General features: G+C 30.1%; 2 protein-coding genes across 2 annotated transcripts; one reads left to right on the top strand and one right to left on the bottom strand.

Moving 5' to 3' along the window:
* Window positions 1-10,079: 10,079 nt before the first annotated feature.
* On the top strand, window positions 10,080-10,913 carry LOC108482486 (brassinosteroid-responsive RING protein 1-like). Its single transcript, XM_017785620.2, has one exon. The coding sequence runs from the start codon at window positions 10,287-10,289 to the stop codon at window positions 10,791-10,793; it is 507 nt and encodes a 168-aa protein (XP_017641109.1). The 5' UTR covers window positions 10,080-10,286; the 3' UTR covers window positions 10,794-10,913.
* Window positions 10,914-13,033: 2,120 nt separating this feature from the next.
* Window positions 13,034-14,984, bottom strand: LOC108482475 (uncharacterized). Its single transcript, XM_017785609.2, has 3 exons — window positions 14,633-14,984; window positions 14,222-14,286; window positions 13,034-14,017 (listed from the first exon to the last, which is right to left on the bottom strand). Exons 1-3 carry the CDS (start codon window positions 14,780-14,782, stop codon window positions 13,453-13,455), a joined length of 780 nt encoding a protein of 259 aa, XP_017641098.1. The 5' UTR covers window positions 14,783-14,984; the 3' UTR covers window positions 13,034-13,452.
* Window positions 14,985-16,542: the final 1,558 nt, after the last annotated feature.

Raw genomic sequence — 16,542 nt, 5'->3', positions numbered from 1 at the left:
TAATGTATTAAGTTCCTAAGGCACATTAGATGTAGGGACAGATTTGTTAATTTCCTTCAACTATTTCTATATAATATTTAGAGCTATATTATATTAGTTAACACACTACTGAACAGGGGCGAAACTAGGGGGTAGGCAGGGGCACTAGCCCCCTAAAATGGAAAAAATTTTCATTTAGGTCTTTTTAAATTTTTAAAATTTTAAATTAGTAAAGGTAAATTTGTACTTTGGCCCCCCTAAAAATGAAAAAAATTTGATTTAATCATTTAAAAATTATAAAGATAGAGGCTATTAAAATGGTGAAATTGTACTTATACTATTGTAAAATTACAATTTAATTTCGGCTCCTTAAAAAAATTTCGACTTCGCCCTTACTATTGAGTATGATCATTTTTTTGTTTAGTTGAATAGAATTTAAAGATAAATTTATGAGAGAATATAAAATAATTTAATAACATTTTTATTTAATTGTTTCAATTTAAAATATTAAATTATCCCGAGAGTGATTAATTTGTAAATTTTTAATACTTGAGTGATCAAATTATAAATTTATCCGTTCTCGCATCTAACATCCATTAAGAGCTGAATGGGTTAGTGATAACTTTCGAGTAATTTAACAATGAATTTGTAACTTTTAAAATTGAATGATAAAACGTAATTTTTAAATATAATTTATTAATTTTCATTAAGTAATTATCCAATCCAACAATTAGAACTGCTTTGTATAACTATTCTTTTTCAATAATGTTTTTAAAAAGCCTGCCATATAAAAGAAATTATATAAAATTAATAATTCTTTATTTTAAAAAAATTTGGTATAATTGATTGAGTCTTAACTCGATTAGCATGGGTCTTGTTGCTAATGCAGGAGGATGTGGGTTCGAGTGCGCTGAAGTGCATTATCCTCCTATTTATGGATTAAGAAGAAGTTATAAGTAATTTTAGATATTATATAAAAAAATTAGATATAATCAGAAATTATAATGAGATTACTCGTATAATTAAGTTGAAGAAGTATATGCAAGAGAAGAGGGAGCAAGCGTGCGGTGTTGTTGAAAGGATACATAAACAGAGACATGTTGAAATCAAAAAACAAAACGGCATATGGATATATTGTGAACAAAAGGAAAGGAAAGAGAGAAAGAGACAGAAGAGCGGATGAAAACCACCGAAAGTGGCATTGCAGTTGCGGATTGGGGACAAATCCAAATGAAGAGTCAAAAGCAAATGGAAAGCCCACAAGATAAGATTTATAATTGAGGTCCCCTTTAATTCCTATGCTTATTGTCGCTTCTAACATCTCCATAGGTGGTGACCCAAACATAGATCCAACATTTTGGGCTTTCCTTTGGGTCCCTTGACAACATGTTTGCTTAACCTTTTAACCATTGCTTTACCCTTCGTTTTTGTCCCTTTTATCCGTGTTTCAACGACATCGCTTACTGTTCTCAATTAATTATTTAGTCTCCCTTGTATTTATGTTCATACTTTCAACTTCCAATCTTATCTGTATCTATAATTTCCTCACCCATCACCATCCCCATCTACTTTCCTTCAATAAATCAACAATTTCTCAATGTAATTATACTTTCTTCTTTTTTTTTTTAATTTCTGTATCTATACTTTTATTTTTATACTTGTTATTTCAAATATTTTTAAATTACGTTTGTAATTATATATTTCGAGTGAAGTCTATCATTAGCTCCGTATTTAAATTGCACTAAAATAAAGAAATGAAAAGAAAATAAACATTTTTCATTGTTTTGATAGTTTTTTTTTCAATGTATCTATTGGAGTAAGTCCAATTATTAATCTTTCACATTTTGTAGGTCCATTAAAAGGATATATGCTGACCACAAGTTTTAAAGTTACTCCATAACTAAGGCGATGAATGAATCCTTAACCACTAATTAAGGTAGGAAAAATCCTAACTCTCATAGTTTTAATAATTTTCTTTTTATTTAAGCAAGAAAAAGTAAGGAGAGTTTAACTACTTGATTTTTATTTATCTAAATTAGTGTAAATAAAAATTAAGGTTTCTTTTAATATGTGGAGTTACATTTTTATTCTATTAAAATTTATTATAAGCACTTTTTTTACTTTTAGTATACCCAAACAAAAATCGATTTATTTTACTTTCATTTACTAATCTTATCTATCAAAATAAAATAAACTCACAACCCCAAACACTATGTAAGATTTAATTCATTGAAAAAATAAGTTTTACGAGAAGAACTCGGTTTTAATATATATAATAGAGTCATAATCTAATATTTCGTTTGTGCGTTTTATATAATCTTTTTTATTTATTCATAATTCGTCACTAACCTTTAAATTAAAAAAAATGTATGTATAAATACTTTTGATCTCATATCTTCCTTAGCATTAACAGTAATTTTAAATTAGCTAAAACCCAACCAATTAATCCTTAAATTAATATTGAAGAGTCAACTAACCAAGAATTGAACTATAGGAGCATATTTTTCTTATAATGTATCATTTTACGTTATTTAAAATTGAATAAAATCTTTTTAACTATGAAACTAACAAGTATATCACATTGCAAACACAGTCTAACAATCTTTACATCAACAATGATGTGGTCCATGCAAACTTTTTATGAATCGTCCCAATCGAAATGTCGTGAATATATATATTTATATCATTCATATTGGTAGTTTATAATTACATCATATTCAAAGTTTTTTTTTTTTTTTTTTTTTTTAGCCCAAAGAATGGAGAGAGGTGAAGGAGACAGTTGGGCCATGGATGTCTCGTCCACTGCAGACGAGAAGGTACACCTAAGAGTTGGGCATTGCAATCAGACGTTGGGAGGTCTTCACGTTAATGGCCGCACCCTTGTATTGATTTCACTTTCGAAAGGACGCTCTTCTAAACCAGCCATGGTATCTTGTTGGTTGGTCAGGGTTCGCGTCCTGCCTCCCACTATTTTTGTTTCGTGTCTACTTCATTTCACTGCCGCCCCTACCACCACCACCCACGTCTAAAGCTTCCATGGACCAACCTCTTGTAAAATTAATCAATCCCATCTAATTTTTTTAATTTTTAATTAATATCTTCAAAACACTTCATTTGAATATAAGTGCTTTAACGTAATTAAAATATTTTTCTCTATAATTTATTAATGTTATTAATAATAAAACTTCAAATTAAATTGATTTTGTTTAATTTATATGTATTTTATGATTATATAAAATATAATAATTAATTAATTTTGTCCATTCAAAACAATCATAAGTTTATATTATATATTTTTTATACAATGCCTAAAATTATTTGTATCCCTCAAACCATTAAATAATAAGATAAATGTGCTTCTACGTGCTCTAATCCATATTCTCTTACATTAAGAATAATATCGATATCAATCAAACTAAAACTCAATTAGCCATGATTTTGTATTTTTTTTTGGTGAATAAAAAAAAATACAAACTCAGATAACTAGACCCTCAAAGGAGGACCCACCATCAAACAATCTTAAACCTGGACTTCTGTCTCGAACCTTCTTGACTAGACTATCCGCAATAGTATTCTCCTCCCGGGGAATATGTTGAATCCTCCATTGCTTTACCTTTGTCAAGATCTGTTTAATTCTTCAAAGTAGAGTTGAGTTTGAAATTCTAGAGACTCCCTCCTGAATAGCAATAGTAGTCTCAAGACTATTTATTTGAATTAAGACCATTTTGAATCCTATGCCTAATATCAACTTTAACTTATCTAAGATACTTCAAAGCTTAGCCTATATCATTATACAATTACCCAAATATATGTTAAACACAATAATCCATCTACCATTTTGGTCCCACACACTAACCCTCCTGCTACAGCAAATTCATCGTCCTGCCTCACTCAACAATCCATATTCAAATACACCCAACTTCAGTCCATGAGGGAACTATCCAACGATCTTTAGATTTTGTGAGCCGAAGACTTGAAAGCGTATAAAGCATTTTTAATGTAACACACTATTACTTTAGTAAGCATTTACTAAAATGCTAAAATGTCAAAATGGTTAATAATATTATATTATGCCATGCCATTTTAACATGGATGAATGAAAACGTTTTATATAAAATTTTAATAAAATTATGTAACAATGATTATAGGTAAAGTTATTAAAAGGTGTATATAAATTTTATCAAATATGTGTTAGAATTCTTGAATATATTTTTATTTAAATATTATAATAAAATATAAATAGGAAAAATTATTATTATAATAATATTAGTCATTATTTAAAAGAAATGGTATATTAAAATTTTTCTAACTGAATTTGTATCGACTAATCCATGACACTAATTCGATTATGAATTTTATAATAAGTATAGATATATAATTAGCAATATAGGTCCGCTATATGGATTTTTAATTATACCGTGTTTAATTATAAATAATTAATTTGAAACCTATTTGTTTAATAATTGAAAATATAAATATAATGTTTAGTTTTTGTTTTTCAATTGAAATATAAGTCTAATTAAAACAAAAGACTCTCCTTTCGTTTAATAGTGAAATAGTAGATGTGCTTAAATGTGTATTTATCCAACATAAAAATAAATTGATGTATTTATTTATTTAAATGTGTATGGTTAAAACAAAATTAAAGTTTCAAGTATATATTTGAACCAAAATTAGAGTTTCACATGTATAATTGCACAAAATTAAAGTTCATGTATACAATTGTAAATTAAATCAAAGTTCGTGTATAATTTTGAGATTTATCCCTTTAATAAAATGTGCTTCTAGATAATTTTACATTCCGTCAACAAAGCACCAAGATCTTACATTCGTGCTAAAAGAACAAAACTGAAATGTAATGTATTAATTATAGCTTTGAATCAAACATCCCTATATATTGTAACCAACTAATTCAAATATGTTAATTCGACTGTGCAATTTTGATATAGATTCGAAATTCAAGTTTAGATACCTAAGTATGCTATTCAAATAAGCAATATAGATTCTAATAATAGATATAAAAAATGTCTATTTATAACTACTCTTAATCGTCACATATAATAACTCCAATATTCAAATTTAAATATTAACCGAATTTATAAGAAAGGAGTTTGATTTCTGCAAATATTCAAATTCGAAATCTAGTTCGCATTTAAATATGGGATTATGCAATGATTTAACAAAGACAACACTTCTCAAATAATTGTGAGATCAATAGCCATATTTGTCTTTCTCTTCTCGCCCTTCAAAAATAAAAGGTGCAAAAATAAGAGAAATGATTGATACTCTTATAAAATAAGAGTAATCTACGTTGAAAATATGTACATCATGGAGTTTGGTATTATTTAAATAAGATATCATTGTGCTAAACAAAAATATATATCGTATTTAAGTTTTGTAAATATAGAAATAAAGATTTTTTTTTCGGTTTGAAATTATTTGATTTTGAATTTAATTAAAATATAATATAATTACTTGTTATAATAAACGTTGATAATGGCAGTAGGAATGATCGTAAATTTATAAGAAAGAAAAGTAAGAACACATATATTTTACACGAAAAACCCTTATCGGGGAAACACCACGGGCAGAGGAGGAGAAATTCACTATGCTAAAAAACATACAATACAAGAGGAATTCGACTACATCTATTTAAGGGTTAAAAAACATGTAATAATCAATGTCTAATAGAAGAAGTATAGTTTTATACGGATTCAACTTGTACGACGGTCGTTCGCCTCCATCGATCGCCTATTTTGCCCCTCTATTTTGCTTAACTAATGTTTATAGTGAATAATTAAATATATTTATTGTTGTTTATTTAGATTAAATTAAAATTTAAAACATTACTTTCTTTAAATTTTAAAATAAGTTCATAAAATAATTTTAATGTATCATTTTCATCAACATTGAAATTTTTTTCAATTTATTAATTGTTTTAATTCGATATCTCAACTGATGTTTTAATATAGGTTGGAAACATAATTCGGATCAATAATCTTACGTTCGCGGAGCTTCGTTTAAAGAATGATTTTACTCGACATTTTATCTGGTACAACTTCGACGTAAGCCCAAACTATACTTACACTGACAGATATTAGCAACCCTAAAGTCAATCCAAATTATTATAAACCACTCTCGCAAATATCTTCACATGCAAATAATAAAAATCTCTCCAATAAATACCTAAAAAGGTAAAAAAAATACTCAACTTGAATAACAAAACAATAAATTAATAAGACATTAAAAAAATTACTTAATTTAAAACAATCAACCTTTTTCTAAGCTCCATTCAGTTAAACATTAAGTTGACATGTTAAAAACTTATCTTTGAATGGGTGGTTTCTAATAGCACAATTATTTTAAATAGTTATCTTGTAAAAGCCTTAATAAATTATTCTCACATCAACTTCAAATACACGAAAAAAGATTAGATAAGAATAAAGTTTGCTTTGAATTAACCTCTCCTCTTCTTTCATTCAACAATAAGCTCTCTAACTATATTAAATAAACAAAAATAAGAGATTATTTTGTTGATTGAAAGTCGATAAACTTACCAAAAAGTTTACTACACTTGTATCCCATCTTTATCCCAAATGCTATCATAACTTAATATTTTTTCGGTTAAAATTACAAAAACCATAAAGAATTAAGCTACATTAACAATGTCGAAGGCACCATTAGCCTTATCACTATCGAGGGTTTCAAGTAAATTCATAGGAACTCTTTTCAAAATTTGTACCCCTTCCAAATCAGTAAAAATCATATTGGTAATTTGATCAACAACATAATTAGTCTCTTTGAGAATGTATCTTACCCTTCAATATTCTTTGTTATGTAATAGCTTCGAATCCCGTTAACTAAAACTAGATTCGAGTTTATTGAAGTTTTCTTTTAAATAACTTAAATCATTTTTAGACTGTCAATTTAGATTAAAACTCTATTCACTTTCTAATATGTAAAATGGTTAGTCCATCCAAAATACGACAATTACAACCCATAATTCATTCCTTTCGCACCACTTCTCGTGCAAACGCAAATCGTGTATGATTTGAAAAATAATGAAACAATGCAGCACTGAGGATCACTAAATACGCATTAATATTTTGAACACAAGTGTGAGAGAAAGATGAATAAGAAATGGTTATAATTAAGAGGTGATGCACGGAAACATTAATGATGGGTAATGGGGATGAACAGTGTCCGATTGATTAAAAAAAAAAATAGTAAAGTACCTGTGCTTTTCAACTTTAAATATTAAATCCTATATTCCCACAAAATATTAAATCTTTGTTGCTTTTGCCATATTTTAAGTGCTGGATTTCTATTTTTGTTTTAAATAGAAACGAAAAACAAAAATTACTTTCCATATTCATTTATAATTGAAGGCTCCAGTAGGTTTGTGCTTGGAGCTCCATTTAATACTTCATCATTCCAACTTGTTAAATATAACAGCTGTTATCAAAAAATTGTTGATTCAGGTTGTACTACTATACTTTTCATCAATTCAGATCCCCATAATTAATATTTATTCAACTCTTAATAAATGTTTTATTTTTTCGATTGAGTTATTGACATAAATATTATTATCAATATAAAAGGAGGATGTGGGTTTAAGTGCATTTAAACGCATTATACTTCTATTTAGAGATAGTTTTAGATATTGTATAAAAAGAATCTATATAATTAGAACTTATAATGAAATTATTAAAAAATAAAGTTTTTAACTCTCTAATTTTATAAAAAATTATTTTAGTCATTCATTTAATTTTGGTCTCTTTTTAGCTCTTGACCTTGTATTTTTGTCAAACCACTCAAAATTTGATGAAATAATTATTGTTTGTTTACTTTGCTATGTGGTATACACATGGATTGTCACATATATAACGTATCAAGATTTTAAATATTTTTATAATTATTTTTAATTTTCAAAATTTTAAAAATAATTAAATGATTATGTGTTATCCATGTGATTATTCATGTGTATATCACATCAACAAAAAAATAATTAATTTTTCATCTATTTTAAGGTGATTTAAAAAACACAAATTTAAATATATTTATCTTGATCATGATGGACATCCATTTAATAAAATATTCATAATAAAAATATTTTTAATAAAATTAAACAACCAAATAAATTATTATGTGACTTACTGAGTTATTTCAAATAAAAATTATATTTTAAAAACAATTAAGTATTCATTCGGTTAAAAATATATGCAATAGTTTTTATAGCGCTCAAGCTATGGCTCCCATGCAGTTTTACCCAATCTACGACTATAGGTCAAAGCAGCAGGCATAAGAATATCAAACTACCTATGGGTTTTGGAATTTACCAAGAGTTTAAGAAATACAAAAAAATTAATCATAGCTATAGGTGTGGAAATCATAAATTCGATTACAGAAAATATTTTATATTAAAACTATTTTTTTAAATAAATAAGTGGTGAGATGATATAAAAGTAAAATATGATATTAAAATCATATATAAAGACAAAATATTTTTCTTTTCACGACATGATAATTTTTATTGATTATTATTATTTTAAATAAATTTAATAATTTGACTAATAGTTGAACAATTAGAGGTATTAATTAGAGAAAAAATAATATACGTATCATTTGTTATAAAAAATTTTAGACAACAAAATTAAAAAGAATAAATTGATACAGTTTATGTAGCAATTTGTAGGTCAAGCCTTTTCTTTTAGCTTAATTCACGATTTGATTTTTAAAGTATACAAAATTTCCCATTTTGATATCTAATCGTTTTTTGTCCCAAATTGATACTTAAAGTACACGCAAATTCTCAATTTGATACCTAATATATGCCTCTATTATATTTTAAAAATATTCTTATAGCCAATCACAGAGCTCCATGTAGCGTATTTATGTAAAAAATATTTTATTTTATTAAATTTATATACACATTAAAAAATATAAAAAGGAAAAATATATAAAATTCAAAATATATATAATCTAGAAAGAAAACATATAAATTATAAAAATAAAATTTACAAAAGAATACTATAATTGAAAAAAAGTTGAAATTAATAATATTATTACAAAATGTAAAAAATTGTAAAAATATAAAAAATAAAAAAGGTTTAAAAATATATTTTTTACAATTCTAAAATTTTAAAAATTTTAAATTTCAAAGTTTTTTTTGTAATTACTTGAAATTTAAATAAAATTTTATTTTTATATATTAAATTGATTTTTTAAATTAATAATTATACATTTTAGAATTTTATAAAAAGATATTTTAAACTTTTAAAATATATATTATATATGATTTTTTACAATTTTATTCAATATATATAATACTAAAAAATAAAAAAGGACACGTGGCATGTTCTAATAGTGTCATGTGACTGATCAATGTCACCAATGATCGATAAATGGCCATCAAAGTCAAAATTATTTTTAATATTTAAATAAATAATATTATGATTTTTATTTTTAAAATTTAAATTTAATAATTTTATTTTAAATAAACTTGATTACCACATGATATTTTTCATTAGTCAAAATATGTTACATAATTCTTTTTCATTGGTTAAATTTGCCTAATAAATTTTCTTAATGTCCGTAACAAAATGTACTAAAATAGATAAAATTGATATTTGAGATATTAAATTGGGACAAAAAAAATTGAAGTATCAAAATGAAAAATGAGTATACTATAGAGGTTAAACTATGAATTAATTTTTTTTTTTTGGTGGTTTATAACTATGAGAAAAAGAATAGATATGGGTGAAGGTAAATAAAAGTAAAAGATAATTTAAAAATGAAAAAAAAGCAGTATAAAAAGAGTAAAAAGGTTGTAATGATAATGGATTAATGAGTTAACCAAATCTATAAAATAAATAAATAAACTGTCCTAAAATCTAGTGGCTCTATTGGAGATAATTAAGAAAAGAAATGATGGAGAATTGAATACTGAATTTGCCAATGATGATCAGCGGCTCACTCAGACTTCCATTCACTCCTAATTTTAATTTCACCCACACCCCTTACCTCACCCTCCAATCATAACCATCCCTCCATGTCACAGTCAGTCACCCAATCACTCACAATTTACAAACTACTACTATATTAATTTCCAATTTCCCATAAGCCAACCCCCAATAGCTGAAACTACAAGCCTTCCTCTTCTCCCTCACTCCTCTCTCTCACACACACACACACACACACACACACACACACACACACACACACACACACACGCATACACTGTCTGTATAATCACGTAAACAAAACCTTTCTCTTTAATTATAATTCATTTTCATCTTAATTTCTTCATGGGGTTTCCAGTTGGTTACACCGAAGTTTTCTTACCGAAACTCTTCGTCCACATGCTTTGGTTTCTGGGTTTCATCCGATGTCTAATTGTTACTCTTTTTAGCTACCTCGGACTCTCCGATTTCCTCGAACCAGACACTGTCTGGCAGGATAACCGGACCCGAATTACACCCGAGAACCCGCCCGTATCAGCTCTTCTGATCCGTGAAATCCTTCCCGTCATAAAGTTCGAGGAGCTCGTTGTCGTGGGGGATCCACCGGAGAGTTGTGCCGTTTGCTTGTACGAGTTCGAAGGAGGTGAAGAGATCAGGTGGTTGAGGAACTGTAGGCACGTTTTCCATCGGGCGTGTTTGGACCGTTGGATGGACCATGATCAGAAAACATGTCCGCTCTGTAGGACACCGTTTGTGCCCGACGAGTTGCAGGATGAGTTCAATCAAAGACTCTGGGCTGCTTCCGGTGTCGGTGATTTACACAGTGAGTACGTTTCGGTTCCGGGATTGTAGGAATTTTTTTTTTTAAAAAAGAGGGGGCACTTGATGTTTCTTATCCAATGGCTTCTTTTGTAATGAGCTTGGTGAAAATTGTATATATTAAACATCAGTACATCACAATTTGGTGCATAATTAAGTCAGAAAAAGATTTGAAAAAAAAAAAAAAGAAAAGGAAAAGTTTTCCATATTAAGTTCTTATAGTTTGAATGTTGCATAACATGCTTTGTTTTAATTGTTTCTGAAATCGAGTAATTGGTATTATTCAATCTACAGTCAAATTTCAATTTTGTTTCAAGGAGTTAAAGTTTGTGAGGCTATTTTAGTAAACATGAATGGGCTGCCTTGTTACTGAACAGTGAACACGAAACAGATGAATCCAGGTTTTAGTTTAGGGCATTTTTGAACAAGTTGTTAATTGCAGAAAGTTTTGGTGGGGGCGCGTTGATTTTATTTTTTTTTCTTGCTTTCTCATTGCTTCTTCAAATGGTGGTATTAATGAACTTGGATTCTGTGCTTGACCCATCTCTATTTTCAGGCGCTGTGTTAGCCCAGAACTTTAAATCCCAAGCTCGCTCTCAAACGCTAAAAAGAAGTTTGCATTGGTAATTTAGCAATGAAATCTGAAAATTCTACCAAAGTCCCCTTGCTGCCTCACCTTTCTGTTTCAACTTTTTAAGGAGACAAAAAGAAGGAATTTAAAGGATCCTAAGTGAAATGGTTAACTTTCTTTTATCTATAACCCCAAAGCTCAGTCCCAGTGCCTAAACATCAATGTGATAGCGATTCTGATTGTCTACTTTTATTTATTTTTTGCTTATCCTATTCCTAGTTCCTACCGCCTACCAAGTGGGTCTCTGCTTTTCTAAATGTTGAAACCGATAAAAGCAGCTGCGTATTTGCTCTTGGGCTTCCCATAAGCTGGGAAATGTTGGGCTCCCAATATTATGTCGGCTGCAAACCCGGTTAAGTTGAAGTGTTGTGATTTTGCATACTTCCTTTGATACCTACACGCTACAGCCATACATTCTTGGACTTCCCAAGGGTTGGGTGTCACAGTGACCAACAAAAACTTCAACATAATTTAACTAATTCTATGTGAATAAAATGATGATACATGAATTTAATCTTAAGAATTTTTAATGATATGTCGTCGTCATTATCTGACTTGACATTGCATATAATTAATTACTAATGATGTGTTACTTTCAGAACCAAAGCTTTCATGGAAGAACAAGGACACGAACCCAACGTATGTAATTTTTCAGTCAACACTTGGTAATGGTAGTTTCAAATCCCTACCTCATGCCCTTTTTGCTTAAACCCAGAGGCTCTTCCACGATTCTCCACATTACTTGAAAACAAAGAAACTGAATGTGAAATCAACTAAACATAGTCTGTTCCTCTTTCCATCTCTTGATAACTGTGGAATATAAGTTTCTATCTACCGTTCCTAGCCATCTCGTTGTTGTTTGGGTCCTATTCCAACAAAAAAACGCAACACCTCAACTTTCAACTTTCATCCTACCCTTTTTCATTTTCATTTGATTCTCTTTCCGTTTATTTATTGTAAACAAGACCTGCCTGGTTAATGTAAGGAAAGTTTCAGGTTGCATCTCTTTATAATTGAAACATACAGGGGCATCGACATTTGACAACCTAATAATAAGGGTACAGGGGATTCAGTCTCCTGTTAATTATATACGAGAAGATTATGATTCTATAGTTGAAAAAACAAAGCTGGTTGATAGAAGTATCTGTTTGCCAATGTGTTGTTGCACTTTACAACAAGAAGAAAAAAAAGTACAAATCATTGCAGATTCGAATACCTCATCGGGGAAGCAGTAATGTTAGTACAAATGTGACAGTGGGTTGTGGTGGGTGTGTCCATTTCGTTTTCAACCGGAGCAGTAGCAGGGGCTGGCACCCATATATGCCAATGTCCTGGTTCCAACCGGCTTTACTTCACACAAAACAACTTCCCACCACTGAAACAATGGTCTTCCAGTTTCAGATATTAGATACACTTCCGTTGATCTAAAGTTTTAGATTGATTATTCAACAACTTCGAATATGGAAATTGTATTTCAATCTTAAAAATTACAATAAATATAAGATAAATCAACATTTATTGAATTGCAAAAAAAAAAAAAAAGCAGAAGCCTATAAAAATTACAAATCCCAAATATTGGCCAGCTTAATTTAGAAGAATGTGTGGTAGTAGTGAAAACAATAAAAATGCACAAAACTCGTCGTTTAGCCACGTCAACCAGTAAGCAAGCCAGTTGAAAAAAGAAAAAGATAAAGATAAAAAGAGTTGAAATTACAAAAACGGCATTGAGGTTTGCAACATTGACTAACCTACCCTCCATTTGGTCCACGCGAGTCACACCGTACAATATCTCCTCTACTGACAAGTTGGCAGAGCAAATTCTAGTCTTACCCGCGACAAAACCCAACATCATATAAAACAACCCAAAAGTAAAATAAAATCTTTAAAATTTAAATTTACTTAATAATAAATAAAACCCTAGAAGCAAAAAAAATAAAGACAAAAAACATACCCATTAAAAAGAGAAACGCAAATGAAAAAAAGTACAACAATTTTCAACACATTTAAGCCAAAAAAAGGCCAAAACCCTTTTTTTTTTTATATTTTTTTATGTGATGGTCTTCACATTAAGGACTTTAATGATCTTGCTTTAATAGGTTTCCTCATCCGTTTCTTGCCACTATCTACGTTCTCGTCCTCCTCGTCATCATCATATTCATCATCCTCATCATCCACATAATCAAATTCTTCATTATTATCGAATTGCGAAGACGACGACGGCGTCGTATTGTTTTGAGCCGTGACAGCGCTGCTGTTGTTTTCAACTTCTTTACCCTCGATAATATTCTTCCTCATTTCGCCGCCTCTTCTCCTTCCCCACGACGGCCCGAACCCCGAATAATAGTAAAATTCGTACGGGTTCGAAGCTGACGACGACCCTTTCTTGGCGGCTCGGGCTCGTCCGCGGCGGTTACCGGTTAGCTGGTAATTATTCTTGTCCGATTTCTTGCTGGGATTATTTCCGCTATCGTTGCTGCAAGATTTCAGCACACGCTCTTGCTTGGATCCCTCTTCTTCCTCTTCGCATTGGGTCTGAAACCCAAATTTCACCTCGTCGTTATCGTCGATAACCATGCCTTCCACTTTCATTATCGCTTTATCTTCACTCTCCATCATCGACGCTACGCTGCGTTTCGAGTAATAACCGCAACATTTTTCAAGACCCGCGGAATAACACAAACTGGGTTTTTCATTAACTCGCCAACCCATCATCAAATTTTTGGATAATTATTCCCATTATTTAAGAGACGAATAGCAAAAAACCCTAATAGAATACCACGACAGCAATTGATAAAAAACAATCGGATCGAACAAGTAGGGAGTGTATTACCTCTCGACAGCACCAATAGAATCGCCTAAGCTCCCATTTCCATTAAAACTATCTTCTGCTTCGAACTGGGTTTTTTTTTAAAGAAAGAAAGAAAACAATAAACGAAGCTAGCAAACGACTGAAAACTCGAACCAGAAATAATACGCAGAAATGACAAACACCCATTAACCTAAATCGACTATTTCGAAGAAAATACACGATAACAAGGAGATAATTTAGGGTTTTGTGGAAACCCTAAAACGGGAAAAACCCTAAAAGAAATGAGGGATGTGTAGATGAAATGTCAGACAAAGAAATACAAAATGGAGGCAAGGGTGAAGGAGGAGTAAGTAGATCTGCCTTAAGGAACGAACCAATTTATTTCGAAGGGAAGAAAAGAAGGAATAAAGAGAGAGCAAAAGAGTTGGTTACCTGGTGATGAAGATACGATGGGTATGGGTCTTGAGCGAAGGAAATCACATCCCATGGCGACTGGTTCAGCTCGCACACGTGCACACTCTCAGCCCTTGAACCCTCGGAGTGTATCAGCGATGATAGCTTCGCGTTCTTCCGAATCCTCATGTTGTTGTATCGGGTATCAATTAAAAATAAGCGAACAAATACGAGAAAAAAAAAAAAGAGACAGCAAATTATAGGTGATGGAGGAGGGAACTGAAAAGATAAAATACCAAGTGAGAGAGCCAAGAAAAGAAACGAGAAATATTTAGATCCAAAAAGGGTGTGTTTTATTTATCCCTTGTTTTGTTTCTCTTGAGAAAGAGGAGGGGGGCTTTGGTTTGGTGGTGCTATGGTGTTTTTTTGCAGATCTCACAGAACTCGATAATCAGGGTTTTCTTAACTTTCTGTTGCTTTCTCGGCCCTTCATATGTTTCGATTTTATTTTTCCTTTCTCCACTTTGTCCCTAGGTTTTTATTTATTTTCCAAAAACCTTCCGCAGGAAAAAAAGCTGCCGCTATTACACGTCATGATAGTTGTCCAAAGTTTATTTTTTATTCTAGTATATTGGGAGGACGTTAATTATCGTGTACAGTTTATTCCACATTTGTCTCCGGTGGGGTCTCTACCATTTAACTAATACTTTCACAAATTCTATTAAAATATAATTAAAACAGTGCATTTAGCACTTGCCTCATTACATGATTAGTACTTCAACCCTTGGGGCTATTTGCGTCTTTTAAGATCTTTTCTTATAAAAAAGGTGATTAAACAGATAAAAACCATACATCTTTTGAGTTACTAAAACAAAGACCGAGATAGGGAGACAATGTTGAGCGAGCGTGAATCAAACGCGCTCCAATCGACGTGCGGGTGTGAGAAGTGGCAAACACGTGTGGCCCAGGAGAAATTTGGATTTGATGATTGTACTTTAGCGGGTCCCGCTCTAGATTGGAGGGCTGTGATTAAAGAGGCCAAAACTCTTCAAGGAAAGTGAAAAGCAGAGGATGTGATGCCCCATAAATTCTTAGTATTTAGTGGTAGGTTTTATAATTATATAGAAAATTATAAATAACAGCCACAGTTAATTGGAAAGACCTAACTACCAGCCCTACGTGTCAGTTTGCTGCTTATTTTCAATGGAGAAATTAATTAACTTACCTTAATTACTTGATTCATTAGGATTTACACACATTAAACCATTTCTTCTTCTTCTTTCAATTTCGCCTTAAATTATCTTTAACAACAAACCAAAAAAATGTCCGAATTCTTTTATTCATGCTGAATCTTCTGTTAACAATAAATAGTAATGATTTTTTATGTTCACTATTGAATTAAATTATTGATGATGCAATAAAATATTTCTATTGGTATCAACAGGGGCAAAGTCAGAAAATTTTGTTAAGGAAGCTGAACTTAAATTATAATTTTTACGATAGTAAAAATATAATTTTAAAAGATTAAATTAAAATTTTATTATTTTTAGGAGGGAGTAAAGTATAATTTTATCTTTATTAATTGAAATTTTTAAACGACCAAGGCCCCTGTCACCCCCTAGATTTGCCCAGGTATCAATTTCACATTTTATTTTTAAAAATTATATTTTCTATATTTAATATATTTTTAATTTCAAATAAGAATAAAAGATAATTGAAGCCAGCAAAAATTTAATGTGTATATAAAAATTAATAAATAAATTAATAATAAATTTAATTACACAGTGAATAACAGTGGCTGCAAAACCTAAATCGATATGTCCAGTCTCCCGCACAAGAGACACATGATGCGTTACAACTGGTCTACCCATTTTAAACATACTCATACCAGATTTAAACAAAGTTACAACACATTTTTTTTTTCACTTATCATTAAAAATAAAATAAAA

Source organism: Gossypium arboreum, chromosome 11 (assembly GCF_025698485.1).
Source record: "Gossypium arboreum isolate Shixiya-1 chromosome 11, ASM2569848v2, whole genome shotgun sequence".
NCBI classification, from domain to species: Eukaryota; Viridiplantae; Streptophyta; class Magnoliopsida; order Malvales; family Malvaceae; genus Gossypium; species Gossypium arboreum.
This window is presented reverse-complemented; position numbering and strand designations above follow the sequence as displayed.

Coding starts and splice junctions, on each gene's coding strand:
- LOC108482486 (XM_017785620.2), top strand. CDS start 10,287: ATGGGGTTTCCAGTTGGTTACACCGAAGTTTTCTTACCGAAACTCTTC.
- LOC108482475 (XM_017785609.2), bottom strand. CDS start 14,782: ATGAGGATTCGGAAGAACGCGAAGCTATCATCGCTGATACACTCCGAG. Junction 14,287..14,632: donor CATCGTATCTTCATCACCAG/GTAACCAACTCT, acceptor AAAAAAACCCAG/TTCGAAGCAGAAGATAGTTT. Junction 14,018..14,221: donor TCTATTGGTGCTGTCGAGAG/GTAATACACTCC, acceptor CTCGAAACGCAG/CGTAGCGTCGATGATGGAGA.